The sequence below is a fragment of the Saccopteryx leptura genome, chromosome 2, assembly GCF_036850995.1.
Source record: "Saccopteryx leptura isolate mSacLep1 chromosome 2, mSacLep1_pri_phased_curated, whole genome shotgun sequence".
Lineage (NCBI taxonomy): Eukaryota > Metazoa > Chordata > Mammalia > Chiroptera > Emballonuridae > Saccopteryx > Saccopteryx leptura.
This window is the reverse complement of record NC_089504.1, coordinates 164288789-164311562: the sequence shown is the minus strand read 5'-3', so window position 1 is coordinate 164311562 and position 22774 is coordinate 164288789. Positions and strand designations below refer to the sequence as shown.

The following is a 22774-nucleotide window of genomic DNA, read 5'->3' as shown; positions in this document are numbered from 1 at the left end:
GTTTGTTGATTTAAATTTACTTGTTCTTTATTTTAAATATTGTATTTATTTCAGTTTTGTCTTTTTACTTTAAAATAAGATATGTGCAGTGTGCATAGGGATTTTTTCATAGTTTTTTTTATAGTCCGGCCCTCCAACGGTCTGAGGCACAGTGAATTGGCCCCCTGTGAAAAAAGTTTGGGGACCCCTGTTCTAGCTTGTTGTGCCGATGGAACCCAGCTGCCTTCTATGCTGATTTTCAAATGCAAAACAATGCTAAAAGAAGACATTCCTCAAGGAGTGATTATCCACATTCATGACAAGGTTTGGATGGATCAGGATGGGCTGAAGATCTGGTTTGAGAAATTTTGGAGAAGGAGACCGGGTGGGCTCTTACGTAAACCTGCCCTATTGGTGCTTGATCAGTTCAGGGCGCACATAACAAAAACCACAAATAAGATTGCTGCAGAGCAAAAAACAAAACTTGCTGTCATACCTGGGGCTTGACATCCAGCTCCAACCACTTATGTCAGCATTAATAAACCCTTCAAAGCTGCCATGAGAGACGAATGGAACCAATGGATGAAGTCTTCTGGGGACAATTTGACACCAGCAAGAAGAGTGAAGAAACCAACTGTAGGAGAAGTTTGTACCTGGGTGAAAAGATCCTGGGATAATATCAAGATTGAGATCACCGTCAAGTCATCTAAAAAGTGTGGCATTTCAAATGCCATAGAAGGAACTGTGGACAAGGCAATATATGAAGACAGTGATTCGTCATCAGACAGATGAGGACAAGCTAATGGATGGGAATTTTGACAGTGATGAGGAGTTGTATGAATTTTATGATGAATAAAACTTGAGTTCAATAACTTTATGTAATAAATTTTTTTTTCAAATTTTGGGCCCCCAAATTAAGGTACATCTTATACATGGGAGCGTCTTATACATGGGAAAATACGGTAGATCAGGTCAAATATTCAAATGATAGGCCTTTGAGAAAGGAACAAAGAACAGTGGGGAGGAAATCAAAGAAGAGTTTTCCTGAACTGGAGGAAATGAGAAGGAAAGAGCCCCACCTAGCTCTAGAAGGGTACACTGAAACAGGACACATTATATACAGAGGTTAAGAAGGCCCTGGCCAGGTGGCTAAGTGGATAGTGTCATGCTGGGGCACTGAGGCACAGGTTCAATCCCTGGTCAGGGCATGAAAGAGAAGCAACCAATGAGTGTACAACTAAGTGGAACAGTATGTTGATGGTTCTCTCTTCCCCTCTCTCCCCCTCTCAAATCAGTGGAAAATATTTTAAAAAGAAAAATAAAGCAGGTTAGCAAATGTTAAAATAAGACATTCTACAGTGAATACATTTCTGGGTGTCCCTGAACTTGTTCTTGAAGCAGTTCTTATTCCTCATGTTCTAAAGACCACGTTCTAAAGTCCGTAATTTTGCAAGTTATGATTCAAACGTCTTACAAAACATCTCTCATCTAGGAAGGACATTTACAATATTTAGATTCAAACAAAAGTGAACAAAATGTGAGTCTCACCTTCCACCTTCCCCAGCAACTGCAATCACCTCCTTCGCAAGCCTCAGAGCAGTCTCCGGACTGTACCAGAACTGGCTCAGCTGCTGCAACAGAGGGAGGGTTGAAACTGTTTCTTTTCTTTTATTGATTTGAAAGACAGAGAGAGGAAGGGGACAAAAAGAGAGAGAGAGAGAGAAACACGGATTTGCTGTTCTACCCTTCCACGCACTCACTGGTTGATTCCTGTATGTGCCCTGACTGGGAATTGAATGCACAACCTTGGTGTATTGGGACAATGTTCCAACCAACTGAGCTAGCCGGCCAGGGCAGCAATTGTTTTAGAATTAGATAAAGTTGATTCCTTTATTTAAACCTGTGCATATATTTAAACTTTTTCCTTTTTCTCTTTAAAATCATTTTATTTTTAGAAATTATATTAAATTAATAGAAGGTCAGGGATCCAAGATAGTGAAGTTACACTAAAGTCCTCCCAGGACCATATCAGAATTAAAACTAAAATATAGATCAACTAGAATTATAAACTGAAGACTAGCTGAAGAGAAGTCTTATTAACAAGGATTACAGAAGAAGCTACACTGAAGGAGCTACTGGTAGGAAGGGTAGAGATGCGACAAGGGCTGCCCCTCCCACACATACCCAGTCCCCGCAGGGGCAGCCACCAACAGTGTAGCTCCTAATAAGTGACCCAAGTCATAGGCAGCATCTGACATTGATCTGTACCCAAGTCTCTCCCAAAAGGACCCAGAACCAACATACCTGAAAGCTGGCTTCAGACTACACCAGAGAGACACTGAATTAGCTCCACAAAGGGCCCACCCCAAGGGAGATCTTGGCAGGCTTGCTGACGAATTCTGCTTCATGGTCTCAGAACCCTGCACAGCAGCTTGTACACTATGGTCAGCCTGAAGGTCAACCCCAACCATGGACAGGCCAACAGCTATCAAGACTCACAACAGGAGGGCCCACATAAAAGGACACTCCTGGAGCACCCAGTTCAGGTGATCAAGGAGACTGCACCATAGGTCCACAGGTTCCCCATAGGACACCTGCTACAAAAGGCTACCCTAACAAGACAGAGACATAGCAGATGTACCTAATAAACAGAAACACAGAGAAGCAGCCAAAATGGGGAGACAAAGAAACATACCCCAAATGAGAGGAGAAATCCTCAGAAAAAGAACTAAAGGAAATGGAGACAAGTGATCTACCAGATACAGACTTCAAAACAATGGCTATAAGGATGCTCGAAGAACTCAGGGAAAGAATATATGAACTCACTGAAAACTTCAAAACTTCAACAAAGAGACAGGAGACGTAAAAAGGGACATAGAAACCATAAAAAAGAACCAGTCAGAAATGAAGAACATAGTATCTCAAATGAAGAATACACTAGAATGAGACATAATGGACTTAAAGACAATGTATGTGAGACACACCAAGAAAAGACTAAAGAGGTTCTGTGTGATAGATCAGAGGCCCCTTGGTGAGATGTTTGCTGTCTTGAGAACGTGACGTGAATCTTACAATATTTATCACTGAGAAGGCAACAGGAATTTTTAACAGCTTAAGAAACATACTTAACTTTGCCATGAGAAAGCTTTCCTAGTTGATGTCAGGAGGAGATAAAGGAGCAGCTATGCAGATAAAAAGGCTGCAGTCTCCGTTGTGGACCAGTTTCCTAAAGGAAGAAATACTCAAGATGGCAAATAAAGGAATACCTGCCGGGATGTCCCAAAGGCTCAGACCCCAGTTGCAGCAAAACATCCCAGAAGATGCCTGCTGTGAGCAGCAGCTGCACCCACCACGGCTGTTCTGTGAGGATGACCAAGCCACACTTTGTGACATGGGTTTTCTGGCCCAGGAGCCTCAGAGTCACATGGTGTGTGGAGTACAGGAGGTGGTGGAGACTACAGGAAGTTATTCCAGGAGCTACTGACTGCACTGAAGGCGAAACTTGAAGCTGCTAAAAGCTAAGGGGCAAGAAAGAATGGCAATGGTTCAGGGAGAGGAGCAGAATTTTAAAGATGTGATTGAGAGCGGCAAGATGGCGATGGAGTAGGCGGACGTACCAACTTCCAACTCCCAGAACCAAAATGGATTACAACTTAATTTTAAGAACCATCATCTGGAAAAACCAACTTTGGACTGAACTTAAAGGACTCTTCAACCAAGGATCACTGAAAAAGCCACACTGAGACTGGTAGGAAAAGCAGAAATGCAGAGAGGGCTGCTCAGCTCCCCGGAGCGAACGGCAGCCCTAAGAGATTCGTGTGGTGGGAAGTGAGTTTAGCAGAGAGGGGAGGGACCTGGGCCCCAGGAACAAAGGTCCAGCCTGCAGCCCCAGAATCTAAAAGAGGCGAATGGACAGTACTGAGCTGCGAAACAAGTCAGGATACTGTTTGTGAGAAAGAGATAGTTTTCTCAGACCCAGGATTCTTCTTAAAGGGACCGTGCAGAAAACTTCTTTCACAACCACCCACAAGGGGTTCAGGGGAATGGGGAGAGAGGAAAGGACCGGAGCAGTGGGAAGAGAGTGTAATCTAGGAGGCACAGAAAGAAACACTTTGAGGGACAGCCACCCTAACCCCTGGGCTGAGTCACTCCCCAAATCTTAAGAGAATATTTCCCCTGAAACCAGCAATACCAGCAAAGGGAAGCAGGATACCAGCTAAATAAGCTCTCCCGCGGCACTCAGAGCAGAGCCGCTTAGAAGGAGGGAGCTTTCAGGACTACAGTATAGAATGTTAGGACTGAACTGCAGCGCCCCAACCCACACGGCTGAGGGCTTCCTGGAGGGCACCAGCCAGCTCTGACTGAGAGAGCGGGGCAGAAGCCTGGGAACAGGAGGAGACTGGCAGCTGAGCAAAGGTGCTCACCCCTGCCCTTGGTGCCGAGGCTTGTGGCCCGTGGGCAGCGCATAACCCCACCCACAGGGGCAGGGCGAAGGCCAAGACCAGCTGAGGTTTGTAGAGCCAGGCACAGAACACAGCCCCTCCCATGGAGAAGAGGCAGAAACCACAGCAACAGCCTCAGCAGGCCTGTGGCGCTGGCAACACCCATAACCAAACGCCCTAGGCAGCGGCAGAGGGGGTGGCTGGCCTGCAGACAGACCACACCTAGGGAATCCAGAGGCAACATCCATAGGACTCCAGTGGTCAAACCTTTCTTATACACAGACAAAATGGGCAGGCAGAGAAATGCAACCCAAATGAATCAAGAGAAATCCTCAGAGAAGGACCTGAATGAATCTGATATAACCAAATTACCAGATGCAGAGTTTAAAATAATGATTGTTAGGATGCTCAAATATCTTAGAACAACAATACATGGTCATTACGAACACTTAAATAAAGAGACAGCAAATATAAAAAAGAAAATTGAAATAATAAAAAAGAATCAGTCAGAAATAACAAATATAATATCAGAATTGAAGACCACAATGGAAGGAATTAAAAACAAGATGGATGAAGCTGAGGATCAAATCAGTGAGTTAGAGGACAAGATAAACAAAGGCACAGAAGCAAAGCAGAAAAATGAAAAAGAGACTCAAAAAGTCTGAGGAGCCCTGGTCGGTTGGCTCAGTGGTAGAGCGTCGGCCTGGCGTGCAAGGGGTCTCGGGTTTGATTCCCGGCCAGGGCACACAGGAGAAGTGCCCATCTGCTTCTCCACCCGTCCCCCTCTCCTTCCTCTCTGTCTCTCTCTTCCCCTCCTGCAGCGAGGCTCCAATGGAGCAAGGATGGCCCGGGCGCTGGGGATGGCTCCTTGGCCTCTGCCCCAGGCACTGGAGTGGCTCTGGTCGCAACAGAGCGACGCCCCGGAGGGGCAGAGCGTCGCCCCCTGGTGGGCGTGCCGGGTGGATCCTGGTCGGGCGCATGCAGGAGTCTGTCTGACTGTCTCTCCCCGTTTCCAGCTTCTGAAAAATACAAAAAAAAAAAAAAGTCTGAGGAAACTCTAAGAGAGTGACAACATGAAAAGAAATAACATCCGCATCATAGGGGTTCTTGAAGAAGAGAAAGAATAAGGGATAGAAACTTTGTTCAATCAAATCATAGCTGAAAACTTCCCTAAATTGAAGCAAGAAAAAGTCTCACATGTTCAAGAAGCACAAAAAACTCTATTAAAGAGAAACCCAAACAAATCTACACCAAGACACATCGTAATTAAAATACCAAAGCTAAGTGATAAAGAGAAAATATTAAAAGCTGCTAGAAAAAAAAAAAGCTAACACCTACAAAGGAGATCCCATAAGGATGACATCTAACTTCTCAACAGAAACACTTGAGGCCAGAAGGGAATGGCAAGAAATATTCAAAGTAATGCAGAACAAGAACCTACAACCAAGACTACTTTATCCAAAAAGCTATCATTTAAAATTGAAGAAAAAATAAAAAGCTTCCCAGACAAAGAAAAACTCAAGGAATTCACTACAACCAAACCAATGCTGCAAGAAATGCTAAGGGGCCTGTTGTAAACAGATCAAAGTGGGAAAAGAATATGGCAAAAGAGGAACACAGCTTTAAAGAACGAAATAGCAATAAACAACTGCATATCAATAATAACCTTAAATGTAAATGGATTAAATGATCCAATCAAAAGAAATAGGGTAGCTGCGTGGATAAGAAAACAGGACGCTTACATATGCTGTCTACAAGAGACACAACTTAAAACAAAAGATGCACATAGACTGAAGGTAAAAGGATGGAAAAAATTATTTCATGCAAATTGAAATGAAAAAAAAAGCTGGGGTAGCAATACTTATATTAGACAAAATGGACTTTAAAACAAAGGCTATAGTAAGAGATAAAGAAGGATACTACAAAATGATAGGAGCAATCCAACAAGAAGATATAACCATTATAAATATCTATGCACCTAATATAGGAGTACCTAAATATATAAAGCAGACTTTGAGGGATATAAAGGGCGAGATCAACAGCAATACTATAATAGTAGGGGATTTCAATACCCCACTAACATCACTAGATAGATCCTCAAGAAAGAAAATTAACAAAGAAACAGCAGACTTAAAGGACATACTAGATCAACTCGATTTAATGGATATCTTAGGAACCTTTCACCGTAAAGCAAGAGAATACACATTCTTTTCAAGTGCTCATGGTACATTCTCTAGGACAGACCATATGTTAGGGCACAAAAGTGGTCTTAATACATTTAAGAAGATTGAAATCATATCAAGCACTTTCTCTGATCACAATAGCATGACACTAGAAATCAACCACAACAGAAAAACTGAAAAATATTTAAACACTTGGAAACTAAATAGCATGTTATTAAATAACAAATGGGTTAACAATGAGATCAAAGAAGAAATAACAAAATTCCGAGAAATGAATGATAATGAGCATACATCAACTCAATGTTTATGGGACACAGCAAAAGCAGTACTGAGAGGGAAGTTCACAGCATTACAGGCATACCTTAAGAAGCTAGAAAAAGCTCATATAAACAACGTGACCCTGCATCTATAAGAACTAGAAAAAGAACAGCAAGCCCTGGCCGGTTGGCTCAGTGGTAGAACGTCGGCCTGGCAGGCAGGAGTCCCGGGTTCGATTCCCAGACAGGGCACACAGGAGAAGCACCCATCTGCTTCTCCACCCCTCCCCCTCTCCTTCCTCTCTCTCTCTTCCCCTCCCACAGCCAACGCTCCACTGGAGCAGTTTGCCCAGGTGCTGAGGATGGCTCTGTGGCCTCTGCCTCAGGCACTAGAATGGCTCTGATTGCGGCAGAGCGACGCCCCAATATGGGCAGAGCATCGCCCCCTGGTGGGCATGCTGGGTGGATCCCGGTCGGGCGCATGCGGGAGTCTGTCTGACTGCCTCCCCATTTCCAGTTTCGGAAAAATACAAAAACAAAACAAAAGAAAAAGAACAGCAAGTAAAGCCCAGAGCTAGTAGAAGGAAGGAAATAATAAAGATCAGAGCAGAAATAAACGACATAGAGGCTAAAGCAACAATACAGAGGATCAATGAAACCAAGAGCTGGTTCTTTGAAAAGGTAAACAAGATCGAGGAACCTTTAACCAGACTCACCAAGAAAAAAAGAGAGGACTCAAATAAATAAAATTAGAAATGAGAGTGGAGAAATAACAACTGACACAACAGAAATACAAAATATTGTAAGAAAATACTATGAAGAACTGTACGCCAAAAAACTAGAGAACCTAGATGAAATGGACAAATTCCTTGAAACATAATCTTCCAAAAATCATCTGGAAGAATCAGAAAACCTAAACAGACCAATCACAACAAATGTGATCGAAATAGTTATCAAAAAACTCCCTAAAAAGAAAAGTCCTGGGCCTGATGGTATCACAAGTGAATTCTACCAAATATTCAAAAAAAGAACTAACTCCTATCCTTCTCAAGCTATTTCAAAAAATTCAAGAGGAGGAAGACTTCCAAGCTCCTTTTATGAGGCGAGCATAATTCTGATTCCAAAATCAGGCAAAGACAACACAAAAGAAGCAAGTTTTGGCCAATATCCCTGATGAATATAGATGCTAAAATCCTCAATAAAATATTAGCCAACCAGATACAGGAATACATGAAAAAAAAATCATACACCATGACCAAGTGGCATTTATTCTGGGGAGGCAAGGCTGTTACAATATATGCAAATCAATCAATGTGATTCATCACATAAACAAAAGGAAGGAGAAAAACCACATGATAATTTCAATAGATGCAGAAAAAGCATTTGATAAAATCCAGCACCCATTCATGATTAAAACTCTCAGCAAAGTGGGAATACAGGGAACATACCTCAACATGATAAAGGCCATCTATGACAAACCCGCAGCCAACATCATACTCAATGGGCAAAAATTAAAAGCAATCTCCTTAAGATCAGGAACAAGGCAGGGGTGTCCCCTTTCACCACTCTTATTCAACATAGTCCTGGAAGTCCTAGCCACAGCAATCAGACAAGAAGAAGAAATAAAAGGCATTCAAGTTGGAAAAGAAGAAGTAAAGCTATCATTATTTGCAGATGATATGATATTGTATATAGAAAATCCTAAAGTCTCAGTCAAAACACTACTGGATCTAATAAATGAATTCAGCAAGGTGGCAGGATATAAAATTAATACTCAGAAATCAGAGGCATTTTTATACACCAACAATGAACAATCAGAAAGAGAAATTAAGGAAACAATCCTCTTCACTATTACAACCAAAAAAATAAAGTACCTAGAAGTACATTTAACCAAGGAGACTAAAGACTTGTACTCGGAAAATTATAAAACATTGATAAAAGAAATCAAGGAAGATACAAACAAGTAGAAGCATATACCATGTTCATGGTTAGGAAGAATAAACATCATTAAAATGTCTATATTACCCAAAGTAATTTATAAATTCAATGCAATACCAATTAAAATACCAGTGACATACTTTAAAGATATAGATCACATATTCCAAAAATTTATATGGAACCAAAAGAGAACATGAATAGCCTCAGCAATCTTAAAAAAGAAGAATAAAGGGGAAGGTATCACACTTCCTGATATCAAGCTATACTACAAGGCCATTGTACTCAAAACAGCCTGGTACTGGCATAAGAACAGGCACATAGATCAATGGAACAGAACAGAGAACCCAGAAATAAACCCACAGCTCTATGGACAACTGATATTTGACAAAGGAGGTAAGGAAATACAATGGAGTAAAGACAGCCTCTTCAACAAATGGTGTTGGGAAAATTGGATAGCAACCTGCAAAAAATGAAACTAGACCACCAACTTACACCATTCACAAAAATAAACTCTAAATGGATAAAAGACTTAAATGTAAGGCGTGAAACCGTAAGCATCTTAGAAGAAAACATAGGCAGTAAGCTCTCTGACATCTCTCGCAGCGATATATTTGCTGATTTATCTCCACAGGCAAGGGAAATAAAAGACAGGATAAACAAATGGGACTATATCAAACTAAAAAGCTTTTGCACGGCCAAAGACAATAAGAACAGAATAAAAAGACAAACTACACAATGGGAGAACATATTTGACAGTATGTCTGATAAGGGGTTAATAACCAAAATTTATAAAGAACTTGTAAATCTCTACACCAGAAAGACAAACAATCCAATCAAAAAATAGGCAAAAGAAATGAATAGACACTTCTCCAAAGAGGATATACAGATGGCCAACAGGCATATGAAAAAATGCTCAACATCATTAATCATTAGAGAAATGCAAATTAAAGCCACAATGAGATATCACCTCACACTCGTTAGAATGGTGCTCATCAACAAAAGAACACAGATTAAGTGCTGGCGAGGATGTGGAGAAAAGGGAACCCTCCTGCATTGCTTGTGGGAATGCAGACTGGTGCAGCCTCTGTGGAAAACAGTATGGAGATTCCTCAAAAAAATTGAAAATCGAACTGCCTTTTGACCCAGCCATCCCACTTTTAGGAATATACCCCAAGGACACCATAGAACAGTTCCAGAAGGAGAAATGCACCCCCATGTTTATAGCAGCATTGTTCACAATAGCTAAGATCTGGAAACAGCCCAAGTGTCCGTCAGAGGACGAGTGGATTAAAAAGCTTTGGTACATATGTACTATGGAATACTACTCAGCCATAAGAAATGATGACATCGGATCATTTACAATAACATGGATGGACCTTGATAACATTATACGGAGTGAAATAAGTAAATCAGAAAAAAAAAGCTAAGAACTATATGAACCAATGCATAGAAGGGACATAAAAATTAGACTCAGAGACATGGACAAATATGTGATGGTAACAGGGAGTGGGGTGGAGGGGTGGGGAAGGGGCGAGGAAGGAGAGGGAAGGAGTGGGGGGAGGGTAGGGGCACAAAGAAAACCAGATAGAAGGTGACGGAAGACGGTATGACTTTGAGTGAGGGGTATGCAGCATAATCAAAGGTCAAAATAATCTGGAGATGTTTTCTCGGAACATATGTACCCTGGTTTATCAATGTCACTGCATTAAAATTAATAAAAATAAGATTAAAAAAACAAACAAAAAAAACTATTAAATGAAAAAATATTAAATAATACCTGACAAAAAGAATAAAACTGTTATTTATGATAAAAAAAAAAAGCAGATAGAAGGTGACAGAAGACAATTTGACTTTGGGTGATGGGTATGCAAAATAATCAAATGTCAAAATAGCCTGACCAGGTGGTGGCGCAGTGGATAGAGCATCAGACTGGGATGCGGAGGAACCAGGTTCGAGACCCCGAGGTCGCCAGCTTGAGCATGGGCTCATCTGGTTTGAGCAAAAAAGCTTACCAGTTTGAGCCCAAGGTCGCTGGTTCGAGCAAGGGGTTACTTGGTCAGCTGTAGCCCTACAGTCAACGCACATATGAGGAAAGCAATCAATGAACTAAGGTGTCAAAACGAAAAACTGATGATTGATGCTTCTCATCTCTCTTCGTTCTTGTCTGTCCCTATCTATCCCTCTCTCAGACTGTTTCTGAAAAAAATCAAAAATCAAAATAACCTGGAGATTTGTTCTCTGAAGATATGTACCCTGATTTATTTATCAATTTCACCCCGTTAAAATTAATAATTAAAAAAAAAAGATGTGATTGAGTCCGAATATGAGATGATGTTCTGGTTGATGACTGAAGAAAATGGGACAAAGATTCAGAAACTGCAGGGGTGCATAGTCAACCTGAACTTGAGAGAAACCAATCTGAGTCAACTGATGGAATTTGGTACACAGCTAGAGGAATAGTTTCAGGAAACACTACAGAGACTGAACAGTCTGGGACTAGAACATGAATCAACTGCAGGCGAGTGAAGTCAGGCTCTTTGAACAGATCTGCAGCCTCCAGAAGATCACTGCTGAGGTAGAGGAAAAGTGTGGGGAGTCCATCTCACTGTTGCTCAAGGATGCATGCTACTGTTTGGAATGGATTAGTGGGTCACTACTACTTCAGTGTCTAGAGTCTGCCCAAATCACAGACCCAAGTTTATGCCAAATATCAGGAATGAGCAAAATGCTGGAAGTGCTTCAAAGACCTATAACTTTGGATCCCCAAACAGCTCATCCCTATCTGGTCTTATCTGAGGATCTGCGAAGTTAAGACTCAGAAATGTCCAACTGGGTATACCTGGCAACCCAGGCAGATTTGACTTCGGAGATTCTGTGTGGAGCACTTCACGTCAGGAAGGCATTACTGGGAGGTAGATGTGAAAAAGGCAACAAAATGGCAGCTGGGTATATATGGAGACTTTGGCAGCAGAAAGGGTACTGCGTTCTAAGTTTCTGGAGATAAAGTCTTACCCATGGGATCCATGATGGATACCGACCATACCTTCTGGGTCTTTCCCCCTTTAAAAAGGGTCTCCTTGGGACGGCAGATGCACAAAGTTGGAGTTTTCCTAGACAAGTATGGGCAAATATTCTATGACGTGACAAAGAGACTCCTCATTTATATTTTCTCTTTGTTTCCCAAATGGAGAGACAAATTCAGACTTTCTTAGCATCTGCCTCCCCGACGTTTCTTCTTGTAATGTTACTATTAGCTCTCAATCTTCCTACATGTGAAATCTAAAACCACTAGATGCTTGAAGGTCAAGGGCATGACTTTATAAAAGAATTTTTTTTTATATGACACAAAGGAATGCCAGATATGAACCCAAGTGTCTCACTGCAGAAGCCTTGTTTTCTTTTTTTTTTTTTTCCTAAAGTTGGAAACGGGGAGGCAGTCAAACAGACTCCCGCATGCGCCTGACCAGGATCCACCCGGCATACCCACCAGGGGGCGATGCTCTGCCCATCTGGGGCGTTGCTCTGTTGCAACCAGAGCCATTCTAGCGCCTGAGGCAGAGGACATGGAGCCATCCTCAGCACCTGGGCCAACTTTGCTCCAATGGAGCCTCGACTGCGGGAGGGGAAGAGAGAGACAGAGAGGAAGGAGAGGGGGAGGGGTGGAGAAGCAGATGGGTGCTTCTCCTGTGTGCCCTGGCTGGGAATCGAACCCGGGACTCCTGCACACCAGGCCGACGCTCTACCACTGAGCCAACCGGCCAGGGTTTATAAAAGAATTTATAGTAAGTAAACCAATAAAATATTTTCTGCACTTGAGTTGGAACTCAGTTCAGTATCCCTAGAGCCTTTGCATTCATGTGGCTTTCTACACCTTTTTAGTGGAAGAGGCTACATTTAAGCTGAGTCTTAATTGAGGGATACCATACTAATTAGAACAAATGCATAGGCAGCATAATATTGGAAAATGAGAGAAGAAATATTGTCTGGGATCCTTAGAATGAGGTTTAAGACTGCAGAGATATTTCTGAAAATAGAATTAGGTTTAATCAGGACTTTTGATTTGAGGGTATCATCATAGTTACTTACTGATCCTACTATTGACACTGAGACATCTGATTCCTGACAGGGTCAAGTGGAGAACAGCTTAATTTCCCTGATTATTTTATCTGGTGGAAGAGGAAGTATAGATAAAATGTGAATACTTAAAATTATTTTTTCAAGTATTCTACTTTTTACAAGAATACTAGAATTCTTAAAAGAAGCCTGATAGTTTAATGCTTTGAAACATATAAGATTGTCTTGTATTAGCTCGTCTTTCTCTAATTGACAATCCACTGAAAAATGGTTTTTGTACAGCCTTGTCAGGGGTGGTGATACAATTCTGAGAAGAGGGTGACAACAAATTTATAGGGGAAATTTTATGTGAAAGGCTTATCATACTTTATAGTCCTTTTTTTTTGTTTTTTTTCTTTTTTGTATTTTTCTGAAGCTGGAAACAGGGAGAGACAGTCAGACAGACTCCCGCATGCGCCCGACTGGGATCTACCCAGCACGCCCACCAGGGGCTACGCTCTGCCCACCAGGGGGTGATGCTCTGCCCCTCCGGGGTGTCACTCTGCCGCGACCAGAGCCACTCTAGCGCCTGGGGCAAAGGCCAAGGAGCCATCCCCAGCGCCCGGGCCATCCTTGCTCCAATGGAGCCTTAGCTGCAGGAGGGGAAGAGAGAGACAGAGAGGAAGGGGGGGTGAAGCAAATGGGCGCTTCTCCTATGTGCCCTGGCCGGGAATCGAACCCGGGTCCCCCGCACGCCAGGCTGACGCTCTACCACTGAGCCAACCAGCCAGGGCCTAGTCCTTAATATTTTTAACAACCTGTAAGTATGTATTCTATAACTCAAATGTAGAAACTGAGGCTCAGAGTTGATTATATTTTCAAAGTTACATAGCTGTTAGGTATCTAGTAAGTAACAAGGATAAGGAATTAAATCTGGATCATCCTGTCAAAAAACAAGGTCTGTCTTGAATCCTGTCACATAGGAACCTATTGTGTAAGCATGACCAGGTAGAACAGTGATCAGATTTTATTCTTATTTCCTAAATAGGCAAGCCAATATCTACAGGAAGTGGAGGAAGCATATTATTTATATTTCCTCTCTAGATACCTCGTGTGTATTACGGAGTCTCTGTTCTTCAGGATGGGTCAAATAAAAGGAACAAAAGGCAAATATGATAAAATGCTTCAGACAGGTGTGGGAAGGTCTAAAGTTTTATTTACCTGTGTTTTGGGAACAGATTTTTAATTGTACATTTGGAATTCTTAAAATTTTCCTTTTAAACATGTAGGTAATTTGTGTGTGTGTGTAGACATAGCTCAGAAACGTTTTTGCACATCTTCACACCCAATCACAAGAAGACATGGGGTAAAAGTAACCTTAATCTGAGAAGTGGGGGTTGGGCTAGGTAAGTGAGTTTGAAGTGAGGTAACTACATGGAACACAGATTAAAAACTCAAGCAGCGGCTCTCAGATTCCTTCCCAATATTCTGAGGGAAGAAAAGAGGTGATTTGTTATACAGAGAAATATGAAAATTTTGTAATGTCCATATGATACTAAATCTTTACTATCATTTTATATCAAATTTCTACTGCCTCTACAACTTCACTATTATGAATTATTTTTCCCCAACTTAGAAATCAAGAGGATGTAGCCTGTCCTTCCAGTGTTACTTTAGGACAGTGGTTGGCAAACCATGGCTTGTGAGCCACATACAGCTCTTTGGCCCCTTGAGTGTGGCTCTTCCACAAAATATCATGTGTGGGCGCTACCTGGATAAGAAATGTACCTACCTATATAGTTTAAGTTTAAAAAATTTGGCTCTCAAAAGAAATTTCAATCGTTGTACTGTTGATATTTGGCTCTGTTGACTAATGAGTTTGCTGACCACTGCTCTAGGACACTGTCTAACACACACACAAAGATTACTTAAATTTTCTACAAAATTGTAGCTGCATCTGACTTTGTTATTTACCATTTGATGAGAACCACACAGTGTAATGTTACATGTTAACTTTAAGAGTTTTCTGGCAGAAAAAATCCACCTAAGTTTTGTTTTTATTTTGCCCTGTAGAGTCTTTTAGCAGTTTTGTATCTAACCTAAGCAATCTTGTTTATACATTCTTTTATAGTCCTGATGATCTATATTAACTGTTTGTCATTCTTCTTGAAACCAACTTTACTCTTTGCCTGGATCCCTAGCTAAATTACTGAGTTGAATAAAATCTTTGACACATATTCATCTAAAAAAAAAAAAGAAAACAATACACTAGAATGAATAAACAGCAGGTTTAATGAAGCAGAAGATCAACTTAACAATTTAGAAGACAAGGTAGCAGAAAACACCCAATCGGGGCAGCAAAAATAAAAAATTTTTTGAAAAAGGAGAATAGTTTAATTAATGTACTTCTCGCACAATATCAAGTATAACATCTACATCATAGGAGTACCAAAAGAAATAGAGAGAGAACAAAGGATTTTGAAGAAATAATATTTGAAGAAATAATGACTAAAAACTTCTCTAATTTGGTGAAGGAAAAAGACACACAAGTCCAAAAAGCACAGAGAATCCCAAACAAGATGAACCCAAAGAGGCCCACACTAAGACATATCATAATTAAAATGCCAAAAGTTAAAGACAAAAAGAATCTTAAAAGCAGCAAGAGAAAAACAATTACCTACAAGGCAACTTCTATAAGACAGTGTGGGTTGATTCTCAACAGAAACATTTCAGGCCAGAAGAGATTGGCAAGAAATATTCCAAGTGATACAAAATGAGGACCTACAACCAAGACGGATCTATCCATCAAAGCTGTCATTTAAAATTGAAGTATGCCTGACCTGTGGTGGCACAGTGGATAAGGTGTCGACCTGGAATGCTGAGATCACTGGTTCAAAACCCTTGGCTTGCTGGGTCAAGGCACTTATGACACATAGCTACAACTGATGCTTCCCATTCCTCCCTTCCCTTCCCCAGCGCCTTTCTCTCTCTCGCCTCTCTCTAAAATCAACAAATAAGATATTTAAAAGTAAATAAAACTGAAGGAAAATAAAGAGCTTCCCAGACAAGAAAAAACTAAAGTTCATCACCACCACACCAAAATTACATGAAATGTTAAACGGTCTTCTTTAAGACAAAAAATAAAATAAAGAGAGGAACATAAGTATGCATAATAAAAAGGCAATAAACATGTTCCTATCAATAATCACATTAAATGTAAATGGATTTAATGCTCCAATCAAAAGACAGTGTAGGCCTTGGCCGTTTGCTCAATGGTAGAGCATCGGCCTGGTGTGTATAAGTCCCGGGTTCAATTCCCGGCCAGGGCACACAGGAGAAGCGCCCATCTGCTTTTCCACCCTTCCCCCTCTCCTTCCTCTGTCTCTCTTTTCCCTTCCCACAGCCAAGGCTCCACTGGAGCAAAGTTGTCCCAGGCGCGTAGGACGGCTCCATGGCTCCCGCCTCAGGCGCTAGAATGGCTCCGGCCCCAACGGAGCAATGCCCCAGATGGGCAGAGCATTGTCCCCCAGTGGGCATGCCAGGTGGATCCCCGTCAGGCACATGTGGGAGTCTGTCTGACTGCTTCTAACTTTGGAAAAATACATACACACACACACACACACACAAAAAGACATAGGGTAGCTGCATGGATAAGAAAAGACGACTCATATATATGCTGTCTACAAGAGACCCACCTCAGAACAAAAGACACAAACAGACTGAAAGAGATGAAAAAAATATTTAATGCAAATACAAACAGAAAAAAGCTGGGGTAGCAATACTTGTATAGGACAAAATACATAAAATATAAAAGACTGTAAAAAGAAAAAGCATCAAGCATACAAAGCTCCACTCCAGTTGCAAATGGATAGAGAAGACGAATCTACTATCTAGACCAGGGGTAGTCAACCTTTTTATACCCACCGCCCACTTTTATATCTCTGTTAGTAGTAAAATTTTCTAACCACCCACAGGTTCCACAGTAATGGTGATTTATAAAGTAGGGAAGTAACTTTACTTTATAAAATTTATAAAGCAGAGTTACAGCAAGTTAAAGCATATAAAAATAATTACTTACCAAGTACTTTATGTTGGATTTTCGCTAAGTTTGGCAGAATAAATCTTTATAAAACAACTTACTATAGTTAAATCTATCTTTTTATTTATACTTTGATTGCTCTGCTACCGCCCACCATGAAAGCTGGAACGCCTACTAGTGGGCAGTAGGGACCAGGTTGACTACCACTGATCTAGAGGGAGTCATAGGAAATTCAAGCCTCATCTACTTCTCAATTGCCTTCTTCAAAAAATTTAAATTTCTACAACCCAGCTTAGGAGTTTTCCTCAACTCCTTTTTTTTTCCTTTTACTGCCTATTTTTATTGGGACCATAAGATACAATTAAAATGCACACTGTGAACCAGAAACTATTAATATCTGTCTAAAATTAATGTTTCATTACAAGTTTAAGTTCAGTCACCCTTTACTGCTGTGACATTTTTCCCTTTCCTCAGGATCGGGGCTTGATAAAAACCAACAGAACATGCATGCACACCAGGAGTCACAACTTTGCCTTGGACACAATGACATGCCACACCCTTGTCTGAAAGGTTCTGTCCGTTGATCACCAAACTGTTGAGAGTTCAGCAGCAGGAAAAGCTCCATTTATTCTGTCTTAAAAACTATCTTTGGACAGCTTTCGGTCCTAGTTCCTCAAACAGGGTATCAGCTCCGAATGACAGGTGACATAGAGTTTTGGGCACCAGGTAGGATATAAACAAATGCTGGACTAAGTCTAGAGTAGGTTTCCCAATAGATATGGACTGCGTCTGCTCACCCAGTTCTCTTCTACTCTCCCGACGCTGTGTTTGTCATTCTCTTCTGGGGCGCAGGGGCGCTTCTGCTCGGCATAAAATTCCTGCAGAGCAGCCAAGGCATGGGAAGAAAGCTGGGGGACATCGTCATCTTCCGAGTCACTCATCTCACAAATTGTCTATGATCTGCAGATAAATAAATAGAAGGGCTCCTGCCCAACCAATAATTTGAAAATGTTTATCTCACAGCAAAGATCCAAACTTAAAGTAAGTTTTTTTAAAAAGGGAAACATACATATTTAAATGAGATCAAGCCTTTGCAGAGGTCATCCACTAAACTATAATTTAACAAATACAAAGTTTTCCTTTAAAGCTATTCAGGTTTTACAAATGAGATTTTCATATTGTTATGATCCGTTGCAGAATGAAAATTTTACTGTAAGAACTTGAAGACATTTTGCTTTCTTTTGGTACCCGAATGGCCATGTGCAGATATTTCACAGTAGTCTCTGAATCAGATCTATTTATACTGAACATCACTGTAATCTAAGGCTGCTGAGTGTTACTGATAGGATAAGGATTGATTAAAAAAAAAGGGGGGGAGAGGCCTGACCTGTGGTGGCAAAATGGATAAAGTATCAACCTGGAACTCTGAGGTCGCTGGTTCAAAACCCTGGGTGTGCCTGGCCAAGGCACAGATAGGAGCTGATGCTTCCTGCTCCACCCCCCCTTATCTCTCTCTCTCTCCTTTTTCCTATTTTCTTTCTAAAATGAATAAATAAAGTCTTAAAACTTTTTTTAAAAATGGAGCACAGAAAGAGGTATGAAAAATAAAAGGGATAACAAGGAGAAAGAGAAGAAAAATAAAACAGAGAAAGGGAGAAAAGGAGGTGTTTTTGTAGGAACTGATGGCCAGGCACAAGTACTTCTTGGAGTATCACCTAGTCAGCCAAGCTGCAAGGTTAAGGCATAGCCCTGTACATAGCCATATCTCCCCAACGTCCCTGACAACTGTAAGTTTAGGGGCTCTCCAAAACACTCTGGCGGTCAGTAGTTTACTAGAAAGCCTCACAGAACCCACTAAGGGTAACTATACTCACAGTTATGGAGCAAAGGCACAAATTAAGAGCCAGCCAAGGAAGAGATGCATGGAGTCCAGGAAAATCCCAAACAAGAAGCTTCCACTGCCCACCTCAGGAACTACCCTCCTGGCATCTACACATGAGAGTCAAGTGTCCAGTTTGTATTGAGGCTTCAGGGCACTTGGCATGAATGAGTTTCTGCCTAACTGGCTGAAGCCAGTCCCCAGATCCAGTCCACAAGATTGGGCTGACATGCCTGAGGGCCCTCCATGAATAACACCTTCTTATCACTTGGGAAAGTGTTTACAGGCTACCTGTCAAAGGCCAAACCTCTAGTTGGGTGAGGTCAGGTTCCTTACTACATAGGAACCAAATACATTTATAAAGCAAAGTTATTCAAGGCACAAAAACAGTATCCTACTTGCTTTCTAAAACGTCTGTGTCTAAATTTTACAGCAACTGATGTGTTGAAAGTCAGCAAAAAGTATTCAGGAGCTTCGTTGTGTTGCTCCCTTCCAACTCCAAAGCCTGTCTGAGCCAGTATGTCCAACCCAGTCGTGGCGCCAGGCCCAAGACATCAAAGGTAAATGGACAAGCAGGACTCTAACAGGAGGAATTTACCAGGCCTAAAAGGAGTGTCCAGTCAAAAGATGCAGAGAGTCATTGAAAATGAGAAATGCCTCTTGGCCCTGGCCAGGTAGCTCAGTTGGCTGGAGCATCGTCCTGACATACTGAGGTTGCAGGTTCGAACACCAGTCAGGGCAGATATGGGAAGCAACAAATAAAGGCATAAATGAGTGGAACAACAAATCTGTTTCTCTCTCTCAAATCAACAAAAAAATAAATAAATAAAACCTTAAAAAATATAAAATAAAATAAGAAATGCCTTTTGATGATGTTCTTTTCAAAATCAAAAAGCCAGACCTTCCACCTAAGATCTTACAAACAAAATCAAAACCTCATATGTACCATCTACTGACAAACCAGTGTACAGTCATGAGTCTCAAGAACGTGTAATTCACAAAGTTATAGAGTATATATCATATAAACAAGCCCACTTACTTGAAGTTCAGACACACGCAGATAAAAGCAAGTGAAAAACCTCAAGATGAAAGACAGTGGTTCCTTCTGGGAGCAAGAAATGGACTGGACACTTGACTCTCATATGTGTACACATAATTTCTTAAATGTCTATTACATTATCCAGAGACCTGTGGATTTGATTCTCTAAGTAAAGTGCCTGAAATGCAGCTTCCAAACAGTTTGATGCCTCCCCAGAGTACTATGAGTTGAAATGAGTCATTTTAGTTTACTGAGAAAAAAATATATGTACTTCCAGGGAAGCATCCTGGGAGCTACTAGGCTGGATCTTTTCCAAGTGGGAAGTCCACATATCACTGTGGGTACATGCCCAACTGAGACTCAGCCAACACAACCACCTGACAGCAAATCACTAGGTTTCATTTGGTTTGGTATTACATGACTGAATTCCTTTCATGTGGGAAAAGAACTTGACAACTATACTCACAAAAATTAGGGGATATTTTATCGCTTAAAATTTATTTTGAAATATCCCTAATTTTTGTGAGCAGTATATTAAAATGCCACGTCTCCTGGCAGAGTTGAAGTGTACAAGCTGTTCCTGACCATGCCTAGAAGAGTGGAAGGACAAAGTGCCTGTGTCTACACACACACATCTGAACACACACATATATGTATATCCTTGATGAGGACAAGAATATTTAAATTTTATTTATTAATACTAAGAAGCACTTTCTAGGCCCTGGTCAGTTGGCTCAGTGGTAGAATGTCAGCCCATCATATGGATGTTCCAGGTTCGATTCCCCAGCAAGGCACACAGGAGAAACACCTATCTGCTTCTCCATGCCTCCCCCTCTCACTTCTCTTTCTCTCTCTCTCCCTCCTGAAGCCATAGCTCCATTAGAGCGAGTTGGCCCCGAGCGCTGAGGATGGCTCCATGGCCTCCACCTCAGGGGCTAAAAAATGGCTCTGGTTGCAACAAAGCAACGCCCCATATCCACAGAGCATCGCCCTCTAGTGGGCTTGCCAGGTGAATCCCGGTCAGTAGGTCAGGGCCCATGCGGGAGTCCACCTCTGCCTCCCCTCCTCTCACTAAATTAAAAAATTAAAAAAAAAGTAGCCCTTACCAATTTGCAGCAAGGCATTGCGGAATAAAATTTGAAAACCATAAAAAGAAGTCCATTGACTTGACGTGCAAAACAAAGAATTCTAATGAGCAGTTTAAGAAAACTCTTTCATGGCTAAAAACATGAAACTTCAGTCTATATTTTAGTATGAATCTTATCTTTAAAATCTATTTTTTTAAAAGTGTACTTTAAAGTCGATCAAATCCATTCCCTTGATAACCGTTCACCGAGGCACTACTCTGTGTGAAGCACTGCCTTGGTGATGGGAACTGAAGTCTCAGTTCTCTTGAAGCTCCCATTCCAGTTAGGCAGGGAGACCACAAACAAGAGAACTAAAATCTATGCTGGCCAGTGATGAGATCCATGGAGAAACATTAGGAAGTTACAGGCAGCAACATTAGCAATTACAGACTGTTTCTTATCTCACTGCAGTGAGGGTCAAGACTGCATCACTCTTTAAGTGGAAAAAAACAAAATGCTGACATAATACACATCACTAAAGTCTAAATTAAGTGACCTTTAGTTTCAATGTGCTCATTTTTTTACCTATCACTTTATCCCATCTTTGGCATTACGTGAAATTTTCTAAGCAGGTTTGTAAAATTGTGTGTCTCACGTCCAGAAGAGCTGGGAAGTGCCGCATATATACGTGGCACCAACAGAAAAGCCAGGTAAGGCACCCCAGGGGGACATACGGTAAAGCCCAAAGGCATTTTTGGCTGTTATAACTAGAGAGGGCACTGCTGGCCTCCACTAGGTGAAGGCACAGAAGCTGGTCAGCTCCGTACACTTTATAGGACAACCCTCCACGACAGAACTACGCGACCCGGGGTGTCCAGGGTACTAGAGAGGAAGAAGCGCGCTCTCGACAAGGCCGCGTTCAGCGTCGGGGCGGGGGCAGGGGGCCGCAGTCAAGGGCTGAGTAGGGAAGAGGTGCAGCCGCAGGCGGTTCGCCTGGGCCTGGAGGGTGGGGCAGCGTGGGGAGCAGCAGGAGGGGCTGCGGGAGGGGCCGCGTAGAGAGGTGTGCGGGGGACGAAGCTGCGCGTGCACGCGCCCCCGCGAAAGGAAGCAGGGTCCCGGGCCGCGCGGTCACCCCTCACACAGTACCGGCGTCCCGTAACTTACCCAGTCCACAAACGCACGTGTCAAGTTCTTCCACGGTCCCGGCAGACGCCGCCGAGAGCCTCGCCGGCCACAGCACGAAGTTGCCCGGGCTGCGTCCCCTTCCCCGCGGACTGACCTCCCGGCGGTCCCGCGCGGACTCACCACCTCCTGAGCAAAGCGAACGCTCTCAGCTCCACGTGAACTCTGAGTCAGGAGGTGCGAGCTGCGTCCACTGACACACTCTCGAAGACGTCTGCGCACAACCACGAAGCTCCCGCCCCCTACGTCATCGCTGTGCGACGCACCCACGCGGCCAGGCCCGGTGCGCGATCTCCCACGCCCCCACACACACCACCGACTTCTCCCCCTCCGCTACCACGCAGGGAAAGGTAGACAAGCAATGCCAACTCCAAGGCCACGCACATCCATGCACCGCCACACGTGCGCAGTCACCCAAAGCCCGGGCGTGCTGGGGCGGGGTTATGGGCAGGGCCAGGCGAACGGCGCCCGCGCGTGCGCACACCCGCCAGCCCAGCGCGCGTCCCAGTCCCGCGCCGGGGCTGTTCCCTGCACACTGTAAGAGCGAGGGCAGTTCGGCTAACAACTTAAGATTTGCACTAGATCCCCTTCAAGCAAAACGCAAAAACCTATAATCTCCTGGGTGGATGCACATTTCACACACACCTAGAAGGGTTTCTTCTATGTGCCTGCTCGGTCTTATAGTAGAGATCAAGACAGGGGTGGTCTCGTCATGT

General features: G+C 42.5%; 1 protein-coding gene and 1 pseudogene across 5 annotated transcripts in view; one reads left to right on the top strand and one right to left on the bottom strand.

The window, feature by feature from the left end:
* Positions 1 to 22483, bottom strand: part of EEF1AKMT1 (EEF1A lysine methyltransferase 1) — a 29946-nt gene extending 7463 nt beyond the window's left edge. The window contains exons 1-3 of one of the 5 annotated variants that reach the window (XM_066369207.1): positions 22379 to 22483; positions 22041 to 22223; positions 1528 to 1610 (exon numbers count right to left, since the gene is read on the bottom strand). In XM_066369207.1, the coding sequence (XP_066225304.1) occupies positions 1528 to 1610; positions 22041 to 22223; positions 22379 to 22444 (332 nt within the window). In that variant the 5' untranslated portion in view covers positions 22445 to 22483. Of the gene's footprint in view, positions 1 to 1527; positions 1611 to 17688; positions 17878 to 22040; positions 22224 to 22378 lie in introns of those variants that run through there. The other 4 variants (XM_066369208.1, XM_066369209.1, XM_066369211.1 and 1 more) reach the window with 4 other exon arrangements.
* On the top strand, positions 11143 to 12011 carry LOC136393926 (probable E3 ubiquitin-protein ligase TRIML2; annotated as a pseudogene).
* Positions 22484 to 22774: the final 291 nt, after the last annotated feature.